Source organism: Trypanosoma melophagium, assembly GCF_022059095.1.
Source record: "Trypanosoma melophagium isolate St. Kilda chromosome Unknown ctg26segment0, whole genome shotgun sequence".
NCBI lineage: Eukaryota > Euglenozoa > Kinetoplastea > Trypanosomatida > Trypanosomatidae > Trypanosoma > Trypanosoma melophagium.
The window spans coordinates 698,298-711,091 of NW_027125157.1; the positions used below are offsets into that span (position 1 = coordinate 698,298).

At 42.5% G+C, this 12,794-nt stretch overlaps 5 protein-coding genes across 7 annotated transcripts; all 5 read left to right on the top strand.

Annotated features, from left to right (window-relative positions):
* Positions 1-1,422: 1,422 nt before the first annotated feature.
* On the top strand, positions 1,423-2,423 carry LSM04_002668 (the record flags this gene model as incomplete). 2 transcript variants are annotated; one of them, XM_067338178.1, is made up of 2 exons in its annotated part: positions 1,423-1,710; positions 1,752-2,423. In XM_067338178.1, the coding sequence occupies 2 exons, from the start codon at positions 1,423-1,425 to the stop codon at positions 2,421-2,423; spliced, it is 960 nt and encodes a 319-aa protein (XP_067190688.1). The 2 variants fall into 2 exon arrangements, with proteins under 2 accessions (XP_067190688.1, XP_067190689.1); XM_067338179.1 differs by lacking the exon at positions 1,752-2,423 and having other exon boundaries at positions 1,423-1,746.
* Positions 2,424-2,555: 132 nt separating this feature from the next.
* LSM04_003899 (Peptidase M8) lies at positions 2,556-3,248 on the top strand (the record flags this gene model as incomplete). The annotated part of the gene is made up of 2 exons (XM_067338180.1): positions 2,556-2,652; positions 2,752-3,248. 2 exons carry the CDS (start codon positions 2,556-2,558, stop codon positions 3,246-3,248), a joined length of 594 nt encoding a protein of 197 aa, XP_067190735.1.
* Positions 3,249-3,267: 19 nt separating this feature from the next.
* On the top strand, positions 3,268-4,002 carry LSM04_007442 (uncharacterized protein; the record flags this gene model as incomplete). 2 transcript variants are annotated; one of them, XM_067338182.1, is made up of 2 exons in its annotated part: positions 3,268-3,355; positions 3,416-4,002. In XM_067338182.1, the coding sequence occupies 2 exons, from the start codon at positions 3,268-3,270 to the stop codon at positions 4,000-4,002; spliced, it is 675 nt and encodes a 224-aa protein (XP_067190844.1). The 2 variants fall into 2 exon arrangements, with proteins under 2 accessions (XP_067190844.1, XP_067190843.1); XM_067338181.1 differs by lacking the exon at positions 3,268-3,355 and having other exon boundaries at positions 3,559-4,002.
* Positions 4,003-5,513: 1,511 nt separating this feature from the next.
* On the top strand, positions 5,514-7,685 carry LSM04_006302 (Glycoside hydrolase 35; the record flags this gene model as incomplete). The annotated part of the gene is made up of 1 exon (XM_067338183.1): positions 5,514-7,685. One exon carries the CDS (start codon positions 5,514-5,516, stop codon positions 7,683-7,685), a length of 2,172 nt encoding a protein of 723 aa, XP_067190812.1.
* Positions 7,686-11,519: 3,834 nt separating this feature from the next.
* LSM04_005337 (uncharacterized protein) lies at positions 11,520-12,425 on the top strand (the record flags this gene model as incomplete). Its single annotated transcript, XM_067338185.1, has 2 exons — positions 11,520-11,553; positions 11,944-12,425. 2 exons carry the CDS (start codon positions 11,520-11,522, stop codon positions 12,423-12,425), a joined length of 516 nt encoding a protein of 171 aa, XP_067190789.1.
* Between the last annotated feature and the right edge of the window lie 369 nt (positions 12,426-12,794).

Consider the following 12,794-nt stretch of genomic DNA (forward strand, 5'->3'; position numbering starts at 1 on the left):
AAAAAAAAAATCAGCACGCGATCCATTCCAAGAAAAAAAAAAAAAAGCATTTAAAAGCGGAGAAACAACGGCAACACAAAAATGCACGCAGTAACGGAACCGACCCGCACGCCACAACCCCACCCAGATCAGCCCCCACCCCAGCGATAAAAAAAAAAAGGGCCGCCGTCCGCCCGTCACCTCGGCTTGTTTCGCGGCGTCTCGCCTGCAGGGTTGGGCGTCCCTTTGCGGCCCCCCGAAACGTAAAGCGGCGGCACCCCGCGCCCGCCTGCAGGAAACAAGCCGCCTCAACTATGGGCCCCTTCTTTTTGCCGGGTGGGCCCAAAAGATGCCCCACTCCCCCTTCCCGGTTGTCCCATGTGGCTTCTCCCCTCTTTTCGCCCGGTGATCCCCCGCGAGGGCGCGAGAGGAGCTTTGCCGGGAAATGCCGGGTCGATTCATACCTGAAGGCGGTTCGCCGCCGTTTCCTGAGCGGAACGGGGTGGGTGGGGGCTCGCCCTGGCGAAGAAAATACGGAAAAGGAGAACTTTCAACGGGTTGTGGGGAAGAAAAGTGCTGGTCGAAGTTTCTCGTGGCCTGCCATGTTTCTTAAGCGAACGGCAATAATGTAAGAAAAAGAAAATCCAGAGCTTCAACGAAAAGCAAAACAAATAAAAAACAACGGCTGACGAAGTAAATATTACAAGAGCATGAGTGCCCAAGCAATCAAAGGTACCCTCTTCTATAGAACCCTTTAAATAACATCTGAGGATGTGCTCTGCGATAATGAGATGAGAGACACATTATCGGTATACAGAGTATAATATGATTGTGTGATAGTTTTTTTTTATGTTTGTATTTTTCGTGTCTTTATAAGTTTTACCCCAATAAAGGGAAAGTAGAAAGAAAAATAAAATACCTCACTGAAGTGCCACCCGAACAGCACAGAAAAAAAAAGTAAAATTAGGACAACTAATTCTAGGATGAAAATAATACTACTTATTGTCATTTTCTTCCTTTATTATTACTATTTTATTTTTTAATTCTTGCTCAATGGTGTAAACATCATTAACACGGTAGTACTAGGCACTGAGAATTATGGTCAAGTGGAAAAGAAGGAACTCGGTATTTGAGTGGTGATTTCTTTTTATTTGAGGTTTGGGAGACCGTCAACATTGTTTTTTCATTCTTCATTACCCACTACCACACTTCTTTTCCTCGCCTTGAAGAGAAATGAGGAGCCTTTTGGCTCACCTGTTTGTGAGTTAACTGGGTTGTGAATTAAAGAGATGACGACAGTAAAAGTAAGGAATTGTGTTCATCATTGTGTTTTACTGTATTCGGTTCTATATATATATATATATCTTTCCCTCTCTTATATTGTTTTATCCACAGACTCAATCTGACTGATCACAATAATGCTATTTTACAAAAAACAACATGATGCGCCTGGACCTCCACACTGCGGAGCTGCTGCTCATTTACAGCAGTGTCGTATCCCGTGCGGCAGACGCCCAACGATGCATCTTCAATGATGTTGTGTGTAAAAGTGGCACACCTGTAACAGTGGTGAGAGAAGTACCGAGTGCAGAGTATCAACAATCTCAACATACATACATTATGTTATCCTCTGGGAAGTGGAAACCAATCCGCATCAAGGTCTCATCACTGGACCTGGACGATAATCAGAAATCCTGTTCTATTTTCGAAAACGTAAAAGTTATATTACGGGTACCAGGGTTTCTTGCCGCTACAACGACGCCATGAGTAAGGATAAGAAGAATAAACTTCTGAACCAGATTCTTCCTGCAGCAATTCAATTGCACGGCGATCGTCGCCTTCTTAAACGGTTGGACACTACCTTCAAGGTACCTAATCTCAGAACGACTGTTTGCTCTCACTTCACAGTTCTACAGGATCACACCAACGAGGGTGTTCACGACGCGGATATGCTGCTGTACGTTGCCGCTGGGCCCTCAAAAGACTCAAATGATATTTGGGCTGTTCCGTGTGCAGTTCTTGAGGATGGACGGCCTGTTGTTGCTGCCATGAACCTTGTTCCAAGGAACATTGTATTTGAGCGGAGTGTTGTTCGCGCCACAGCACATGTGATTGGATATGCCCTTGGCTTCAGCTATGAGCGTATGACGGCACTTAAAATGACTACAACAACAGTGAATAAGTGCAAAAACAAGAGAGCAGTTGTGGTGAACTCAACAAAAACGAAGGAGGCGGCGAAGAAGTACTTTGACTGTTCATCATTGGAAGGAATGGAGTTGGAGGATGGGAATAACGAGGTTGATCACTCCCACCGGAAGCGACGCACCACGCGTAATGAACTGATAAGCACCTGGAATTTTAACGAGGCTGGTATGTACTACAGTGCACTCACAATGGGTGCGTTTGAGGACATGAAGTACTATCAGGTCCGCTGGGGAATGTAAGAACGAATTAGTTGGGGAAACAAATCCGGCTGTAACTTCCTGTATAAGAAGTGCCAGGAGGCCAGTGACGTTCATTTCCGTCCATTGTACTGCGAGAGATCCATTGGGGCATGTACAGCTGACCGTACAAGTATGGGGTATTGCAGAAATGGGCACACCTTGGATGATGCTGTTGCTATGAACCCTTGGGAGCGGCAGTTCTTTCCGGATTACAACTCTATATCTTCCAGTCTATCAGAGAGAGAGAGAGAGAGATGAGAGCTGCTTGTCTATTCAAACTTCCACGTCTTGTGCTACGAAATTGTCTGAACTTCTACGTGGTGCAGAGATGGGAGTCCAACCTTGGTGTTTGACGGTGAATCACTAATCGTGCAGAAGTACGGCATCCAGAAAAATTCGAGTGGGACGTGTGTGGCGGTGAAGTGTAAGGGCGATACCTTCAGTATTCAATACCAAGGGAGCAATGAATGGCACTTGTGTTCTGACGGCAAAACTATCAAAGTGAAGGGAGGCAAATACGTGAGTGGCGGCATCAAGTCCCCCAACTCCCATGAAGTGTGCACCATTGCCGCCAATGGAAGCAGTCTCGTTGTTCCAAAAAATAAAGAAGGGCATAAAAGACAAGCAACCAGTAAAAATGAAGAAAAAACAACAGTAGCATCACATTCCACGCACGAAGAAGGAAAAAGCAAGGACGAGTTGTCTCAAACAGTTTTTTCCGAGTTCACTGTGCAACCCCAAAACGGAGTCCAAGTCCCTTCTGCAGAGCGTCCGGGCCACAGCGAAACTACGCTTTCTAAAGAGAACGCGGTACCGAAGACTTAACATGTTATTGAGACAAAGAATGAGCAGAGCGAGACTTGATCCCTACCCAAGTATTCTCTGCAGAAACCCAAGAAGGAAGAAGAATTGGAGATTAATGAACACGTGCAGTCATCTACAGTGGATGGACACAAACCTGCTACTTTGTCACATGGCATAAGTGCCGAGAGGGAACTACCTCTTTACAGTGTTGAGTCTACGAAATGCGGATAATGCCACACCCATCAATGCCTCAACTCTGGCCGGTATTAGCCCGGGAACTGGCACTACCACGCATTGTAGTCCCCCGGCTTCTCGAGAGGAAAGCAAGTTAATGGAGACCCGTGCTAACCCTAAGGGTGGTGGTGGTGATACCATGGACAGAATTCTTACACCTGGCACGGGAGAAGATAATAAAACTGGACCCAGTGTTGAACCAGTTGCTACAATCAACTCTCAAGAGACCCCTCCAGCTCCTGCAGAAGAGAGAAATTCGTTTTATCAGAGTGCTAATTCTTTTCCTGATGATGTTATCTCGCACAGCAATTCTACGCCTGGTACAGAACTGAACAATTCAACCGACCTCAAACTTTCCAACCATGACGATAGACCTTCCACGAGGCGTAGGAAGGCCAGGGACCGCAGCAATATTGATTCTGGGATTGTTGGAGAAATTCGGTCTCACGTTAAGGGCGACCCTGATGATACTGTCTCTATTTCTATTCAGATACCATTTCTGGTTCTTGTACTTGGCATTTCCATAATGTTGTTTCCCTGAGCTGGATGCAATGCATGCGCTGCATCTGTTCCTTTGTTTGAAACATATATCTTGTTAAGAGACATAAGAATAAGTGTGAACGAACCTTCTGCATTAATAACTGAAAATAATAGGAAAGAATGACGCTATACTAAAACTAGAGAAATATCACCAGATGTTTAATTAATGTTGTGTGTGTGTGTGTTTTTTTCTTCAACAGAAAAGGTACAGATAATCTCTCCCTATACAACTTGAGAAATCAACTCTTTTTTCAAATTGAAAATGTAATGGAAACAATTTTTTTTCTTTGCCTACATTCCCAGTGGATGGACGGGCCCTCTGAGGTTTCGTTTCTCTCTTTATTAAAAGAACTAAAATTAAAACTGTGTGGTGAATATCGGGCGGATACTCGTGAATGAACAACTTTACCAACTAACTACTGTTTTGGGGGTTTTGAAGGAATAAAAAAATGGGGAATAATTTTTTATTATCATTATGAGCGGCTCTAATTTGTTGGTCCCCTCTGTGGACGACGACCATGAGATATTTATTTGGCTTCATAGCATTCTTCCTTTACACACGGATGTTATGTTGGCTGAGTGTTTCGCTGCAACAGTTATAGCATGTTGTCTTTTTTTTTCTTTTCCCTCTTTCGCTTTATATTGTGGTTTCACATGTGATGTTGTTTTAGTCGTTATTGTGGCTTTTGGGGATGTTTAAATACTATTATGTTTAGGTTATTGGTCTTTCCCATGTGGCTGATCTTTCTACAGGAACACTGTGCTCTTTGCGTGGTGTGAGAATACCACGTTGTTGTTCTATTCCGCGCATATTTGTAACATGGAAGCCTTCTGGAAAGAATATACACCTGCAAACGGTCTATGTATTTTTGCGATGTGTTGGGGTGTTTTGCTCTCATTATTTTTCTTCCACTTTTTCGTTGTGGTATTTTCGTACGAAGAGTCACTGAGGGAATGCTTGGAAAGGGTTTGGGTTTTTTTTTTAGTTCTTTACTGCCTCACTCACCCCCTAGACCCTTAATGCAGAGGGGTCTGACGAGGAAAGAACATTTGAATCCGCTAATTTGTAAGTTCTGCTCTGTGATTCATCTCGCAGAATAGAGAGACCGATGGTTGATGTTTTTTTTTTCCCTCTGTTATGATTCATAGATGTGTCACATGTATTTACTTCGAACAGCATAAAATATTTTCTCGTCATTATTTTCTATTTTTTTTTAACTTTACAAAATCAGGGAGCATATTCAAAAGGCTTTTATCTGTTGAACACTATTTGTGACATTCTGGCTCCCCTTCAACGATGTCTTGTGCATGCGTGTGTGTGTTTTGATTGAACAGACAACCGAATGAACAAATGGCGAAAGTCTGGATATACGTCTGTCGTGTTCATAACGTTTCTCTGCAATGTCCTTTGTCTCTTGCTGATTGTTATTTTTCCTCCTTTTATCTTTTCCTTCTGTGTTTGTGGGTGTATTGCTAGAGATCATTGAACTGTTATCTGTGAGGCTATTGTCGATGCGCTCTCTTGTGTTGGCAATGGCATTGCTTTGCGTTGTGGCCGCGAGGGGCAATGCGGTACGCAGTTTCTCCATCAGCAAAAATGGGTCAACGTTTCTCCGTGACGGCAAACCGTTTCAGGTGATAAGCGGTGGGTTCCACTACTTCCGTGCTCTTGCCGCAGAGTGGCCGCAGCGCTTTGACACCATTGCTGCATCTGGAGTGAATACAGTCGAGACGTACGTGGCGTGGAACTTTCATTGCCCAGATGACCCAGACACCTGTGATTTTACGGGCGACCGGGATCTTTTTAAATACATACAACTTGCGCAAGAGAGGGGTCTGCTTTTGATCCTGCGTGTTGGTCCGTACATTTGTGCGGAGTGGGACTTTGGTGGTCTGCCGTGGTGGCTTCTAAAGGGTGAGGATCCAATGGAAGTCCGCACGAGGAATCCTGCTTTCATTGCAGCCGTACAAAAGTGGTTTAACATCCTTCTACCAAAGGTTGTACCATATTTGTATGAAAACGGGGGTCCGATAGTGATGGTACAGGTGGAAAATGAACACGGCATGTCCGGTTTGCGTGACAAGGTGTACCTGGAAACGATACGTGACATGATGCGTGCCGCTCTTGGACCGAATGTCATTCACTTTTCAGTAGATGGGAATGGGACAGACTACTTGTATCAATCGGCTATTCCTGGTGTATATCAAACGGTGGATTTCTACAACGACGAAAAAGATGCCTCGCGTGCGTGGAAAGTGCAGCACCAATTCGAATCTCTGACTGGGATCAAGGGACCAAATATGAACAGTGAATATTACGTCGGATGGATCTCATACTGGGGAACGAAGGGGATCTTTGCACGTGACCCCGTGAAGGTGATGTTAAACACGATGAAAATGTTAAAGAGCAGTAAGTCTCCAGTGAACATGAATATGTACCAGCAGTTTGGTGGTACGAACTTTGGTTTTTGGAGTGGAAGCAATGAGGTTGGATTTGTACCGACAAGCTACGACTACGGTGCACCGATTAACCAGAGTGGACATCCTACACCAATGTTCAATGCACTTCGTGGGGTGTTTGCAGTTTTTGTACCTAACCCTTCGCTGAAGTCGAGTATCCCGCAGCCACCTCCACTAGCGGAGTACGGAACAGTGACGTTGACTGAGTATGCATCTCTTGCGGGTGTGGAGAATTTGAAGCGGATTGCAAAGCAAGTGGTCCAGCACGCGTCTTCCCAGCCACCGTCGATGGAGAATGTTGGGCTGGGGTACGGGTATATCGCGTACCAGTTTTCTGTGAACCAAAAAGTGCATGACATTAACCTTCGACCACTCGACTACGCTCTTGTCTACATGGATGATGAGTACGAGGGACATATACATAGTACGTCGCTAACTCTCACGCTTGCTAATCCGCGACACATCAGTGCAATAACGGTTGTGGTGGAGAATATGGGGAGGATGAACTACTGGTGGAAGCATCCAAGCGATGTGCAGAAAGGACTTGCTTCAGCACCTGATATCACTTGTGGTGAACATGAGGATAATACTGAGAATATAGAACCATCGTCGTACACCATCTACACTCTACCAATGACGCACGACCTTATTTCTAAAGCGAATTGGAGAAAGATTGCGGAGATAACTCCTGAGAAGAGTGTCAAACCGCTTCCACTGCAGCCCGGCACATTTTACCGTGGGCTCCTGAATATTACAGGGACTCTGCGAGGAGGAACGATGCTGGACATGAGGGAGTTCGGAAAGGGCTTTGTGTTTGTTAACGGTTTTAATCTTGGTCGCTTCTGGTCTGAAATCGGTCCGCAGTACTCACTGTACTGCCCGGAGTCCATCCTGAAGGCGGGGACTCCGAATGAGGTGATTGTGTTTGAACAGAGTCTGTCCTTTTCGGAAAAGCGAAGGCCGCCAATGGTACACTTCACAAGCGTAAACTATGATGTGTTCGACGTTGAAAATACTCTAAATGTAAGCAATATAATTGGGTTTTTTCCTGATGCGGATGATAGTGAAAAGAATAAATGTAACTGCACTCTTAATCAAGCTGCTCTCAATACTATTCGTTCAAAGTTTTCTGCAATTGGAAGCGATAACACAATGATTGCAAGTGCTTTTACATCGTTTGTATTGCTTGGTTTTCTTCTTTTGAAGGTATCCGTATTTCCCTGAGTTTTAGGACTGCTAAGTAAACTTGCTTTATTATTATTATTATTATTATTATTATTATTATTATTATTATTATTATTATTTCTGTGCGCGTAACCGCTTCGTATTGAAGTGCAGAACTGAGGTCTGCAAATGTAATTACATCTCCTATAAAAGCTTTGTCTAAAATATTTTTGCGTGGGAACTACGAACGACACAGTAATGCAATAGAAGTTCTGTACAACCAGTTATAATATTTGTGTGCATGTGTTCGTGATTCTCAGTTTGAGGGAGATCATTGTGTAACAAGTAGAATAAAAATAAAAGACTTTTTTTGGTTTTTCAATTTATTATTGGATGTTTTCTTTTTCTTTTTCTTTTTTTTGCTTGCATCCTTTGAGGATGGAGAGACTTCTGGTGGTCTGGTTTTTTTATTATTATTGGGGGTTGAATGAGTAAGGGTTTCTGAAGGAATTCTGTGGTCAAATGGATATGAATGGAGAAAATTAGTTTTGATTATCCACGGGTTAAGGTAAGAAGAAAGAGAAAAAACCTTTTTTTTTGCTTATTTCACTCTATGACTCGTGTTCCTTAATGGGCACCGTAAAATTGTTTTGCCTTATGTGGTCCTCTTCCATCTTACGATTCCAGAGAAAATGAATGTGCTAATGCAATGAATGCGAATTCTTGGTGCTCCTATTTTTCTTTTTTTTTCTTGTTGCTTGTTGTCATGCAAGAAGTGTGCCTCTCATAGTCATCGTACTTGTCAAGTGTCGGCGTGGTTTGCTGGGAAATAAACCACCGCACTATGCTGTGATAGATACTTGCGTAAAGACATTTCCCTCTTTCTCTCTCTCTCTCTCGCTGCGTGACACGAGGAGAGTAGAATTACTATTTCCATTGTTGTATTTGTATCAATCAACATGGGAACACCATACTGCTTGCTTAAGCAGACACTGCATCATCATTGAGTTAATGGTTTTTCGCTCACGCCACTTCTACATCAATCCACTAGAGTGTTATGTGAGCAAAAACGACTGAATGAAAATAAACTCTACCTTGCGATATGTAATCCTGCTGGTATTGCTGATACCATTGATCGGTAATTATGATGCAATTATTACGGCATTGACATCAGAAAGGATGTACACAGTTTTTTTTTCATTTGCTATTTGTGTTTCACGGATGTATTTCACTGTTCAAGATTATGTGTATGTGTGTGAGAAAAGAGTAGTTCCCCAAATTCCTCATCTGTTGACGTTAACATCTCCAGTCTTTACAACAAATATGAGTTGAATGCTTACAATGTGATCTTCTGCTTTGTTGCATCCAATAATATATTTAACGGTCGCCATTATCTTTGCTCGCGTGATGTGAGGGATGTCTCTCTCTCTCTCTCTTTGTGCTGCCACTTTACATTGATTGCCATGGGGCAGTTAGCACTCCACACACAGTCATAGTGTTCTGTGTATACCAATAAAAGGAAAGAAAAATTAAAAATAAAATAACCCACTGAAGTGCCAACTGAATGGCACAAAAAAGGGGAAAACAAGACAAATGTTTAGAGGATGAAAATAATAATAAAGGAAGCAAATGACAATAAGTAATGTTTTGTTTTATTGTTTCGTTCATTACCCACCACTACCACATTTCTTTTCCTCGCGTTGAAGACAAATGAGAAACCCTTTGGCTCACCTGTTTGAGACTTAACTGGGGTGTGAATAAGAGCGATGGCGGCAGTAAAGTTAGGGAGGTGTATTGGTCGTTGTGTTTGTACGTCTGTACCTAGGCACATTATAATTATTCTTTCCCTTCATTCTGGTTTACATAAGCAAAGGCCCCACGTGAGCTTTGTAAAGCTGCTAACTCTTGCGACACACGGGTGTCTGTTTGCTTTGCATGACATTGTGAGAAAATTACCGTTCTCTGTTGTAAATCATTTCTTTTATTATATGGCTTTCCTGGTATTCATATAATTTTTTTTTTACTGTCTTTGTGTGCTCCTGACATTGATGGGCAAACGAAAAAGATATGTTATCAAGTGGAAGCCATGGAAAAGTCAAATAACCATAGAAACAGTTTTCCCTCACACTGATGTACTTGGAATTACAAATGAACAAGATAGTGTACAAAGTGGAGTTGATGGATAGTTAATCATGAGTTAAACAGTGTTTCTCTATGCAAGTGACAGATCTAACACATGTTATCATTCACTCTTTCCATGGGTTCTTTCTATCCCTTTCCACTCGTTTAAAGGCAGTACAGCACTCCTTATTACTAATATTATGTCTGTATTTGTTACAATCACTATAAAACACCAAATCTGCCCACAGTTGATTGTTTTTGATACTATTGGTACGTGTCACGCAAGGGGATATTGATATCTGACCTCATTATACTTTTGGCATAGCTACTATTGTTCTATTTCTGAAAGTATTACTGTCAATGTATACATGTCTTTGATTCTCTGATGTAACCTATATATATATATATATACTCGTTTCCATTCTTTTTTTCCTCTTTTATTGTGTATGCTATTAGAAAAGCAACTCACACATTCACTCACAGTAAGAAATGACAAAGTACTCCATGCGTCAATTGCTGTGGGCTGCACTGTTCCTGTTGTACTGCACCTGCGGATGCTTTGCTGCTAGTGTTGTGCATCAATTGCCACAGAAAGGAAAAAGTGCTTTACAAACGTATGCCGTCAGTACTACTACTGGGAAAGAGGGTAACTGGCAACCCATCCGCATTTTCGTCTATACAAAATTTGTGGAGAATATCATGAATGAATGCAAAGAAGTGGTTGAAAATGAAACAACAACCAAGAAAGGCAACCAATTCTGCAATGGTGCAAATAAGATGACAACAGAGAAGATGAATATTCTTTTTCGGAAGGTCTTGCCTGAAGCGATTAAATTACACAGTGATCGCCTCATGGTGAAACCGGTGACGGGCAAACTGAAGGTATTGACAGATTTCTTCAGAGATGACAAAGATAGTCCATTAAAAAGGAAATGCGACGGGATCGATATTCCCGAAGAGCATTTAGAGAAAGGTGTAGATAATGCTGACTTTGTGGTTTACGTGGTTCCCCAGACATGGCGTGAGAAGACTTGTATTTGCTCTAAAGATGACGAAAAGAGGCCGACGTCTGTCGTCATCAGGTTCGTCCCAAAGGAGATCGTTGCCACGAGACAGTATATTCGCTCGACTGCACGGGAAATTGCGATTGGACTTGGGTTTGGCTCCTTTGAAATGCATGTAAAGCTGAAAACAGATAGAACCTCTATCTTTATAAACGGCGAAAATAAGTGGCCCAGAATGTTGACGAGTAACACTTTGATGGAGAAGGTGAAGAATCACTACAACTGCCAAGACATCAAGGGAATGATTTCGGATCATAAAGGCAACTCTATTTCCGACAATTGGGAGAGGCGCATCGCAAAGGATGAATTGATGAGTCCATACACTGGTGAATCCTCTGGTATGTTTTACACAGCAATAACGCTTGCAGCATTTGATGCTTTGCCCTACTACACTGCAATTTTTGACATGGCAGAACCGATGAGTTGGGGGAATCAATCAAAATGTGAGTTCATTCAAAAATCGTGTACGGAGCTTGCGGAAGCAAATCTGGTGCACTCCAACATATTCTGCAAAGAAAATGAAAAGACCCTGCAGTGCACCTCTGACCGTTTTGCTCTTGGCGTTTGCACCAAGGACGACAGGAACAAGCGTGGCATGTCCGATGAGTACAAGTACTTCCAAAGTGGTGAACGGAGTGATTTGATGAAAAACTGCCCCATCATCAAACCGTTTCAAGAGACCACGTGCGAGACTGGTAATGAGACACTGATGCCTGGAAGTATTGTAAGCGAGATGTCACGGTGTTTGGATGTGAAAGAACCAGAGTTCAACGAGGGGAATACGGGAAATGGAGTCACTGTAAAAGGCATTTGTGCAAAAGTGAAGTGTGAGGATGGCAAAGTGAAGGTGCAGTACAAAGGCCAGAGTGACAAAGAAAAATGGCTTGAGTGCACAGAGGATGGCAAAGTAATTAAACTGGAGGGTGACGTGTTCAGTACGGGTACCATTGTCTGCCCCGAATACAAGGAAGTGTGCACAGGGTTAAAGGAAACCCAAACTCCCACCATTAATTATACAGTAATTGAGATACCTGAACCCAAACCTGAGGCGGTCGTGGAAGAGAGGAAGAAGGAGGAGGAAGATAAAGTGTCGAAGGTGGAAGAACACAGCGACTCGAGCACTAATTCGGAAGCAATCAGTGGCGAAAGTGCACAGACTGTGGTTGAAACGACCCCTAATAAGCAAAAGGAAGAGAAAAATTCTTCTCCTTCAACTCCTGTTGGAATATCCAATTCTCAGCAGTCCAATCCTACAACACAAGAACACGATGCTGGGACTCAAGGTACCGAAGAGAAAGGAAAAAAGCCTGCATCGAGAAAGCGTCGTAGTACTGAGCATGCTGATGCCACTACTTCTCCATCCACACCTAAACCCAATAACACTGAGAACACAATACAGTCCCAAAGCACTGTTATTGGGACCGATGACCTGTCTTCTCAAACAATATTCGACGGTTCTGTTAATGGGAAAAAGTTAACTGGGGGCCAAATAAAAGAAGAATCAAAAAATACAAATATAATGGTTATGGTGGCTCCTGACAGCAGCATCGCCGCCTCATACATGGTTCCTCTTGCATTTCTTGTGTGTGCTATTGGTTTTGTGATGGTTCCATGAGATCTCTATATTCATAATAATAAACATTTTTGCTTAATACGGTCCTTTGAGTTTAGCCCCATATACCGCAATACATTGGCCGTTTTTCTTTTTCTTTTTTCTTATAAGAACTCTACTCTTCATTGAAAAAAATTTTTAACTGTTAATGATTTATTGCTATGATTTTATTGATTTTTTAAAAATAAATAATTATCAAATTTGCATTCTGGAAAATCACACTGTTCGTAGCCATATACACACAAGAGTACGCACATATGTTCAGAGAACTACGACAGTGACAGGTAAAGACAAACAATTGTTTCGGCTTTTTATCATTGAAGATGTTTTCTTTTTTTCAGTCTTCTTCGCTGCATTGGAAAATTATTTTTA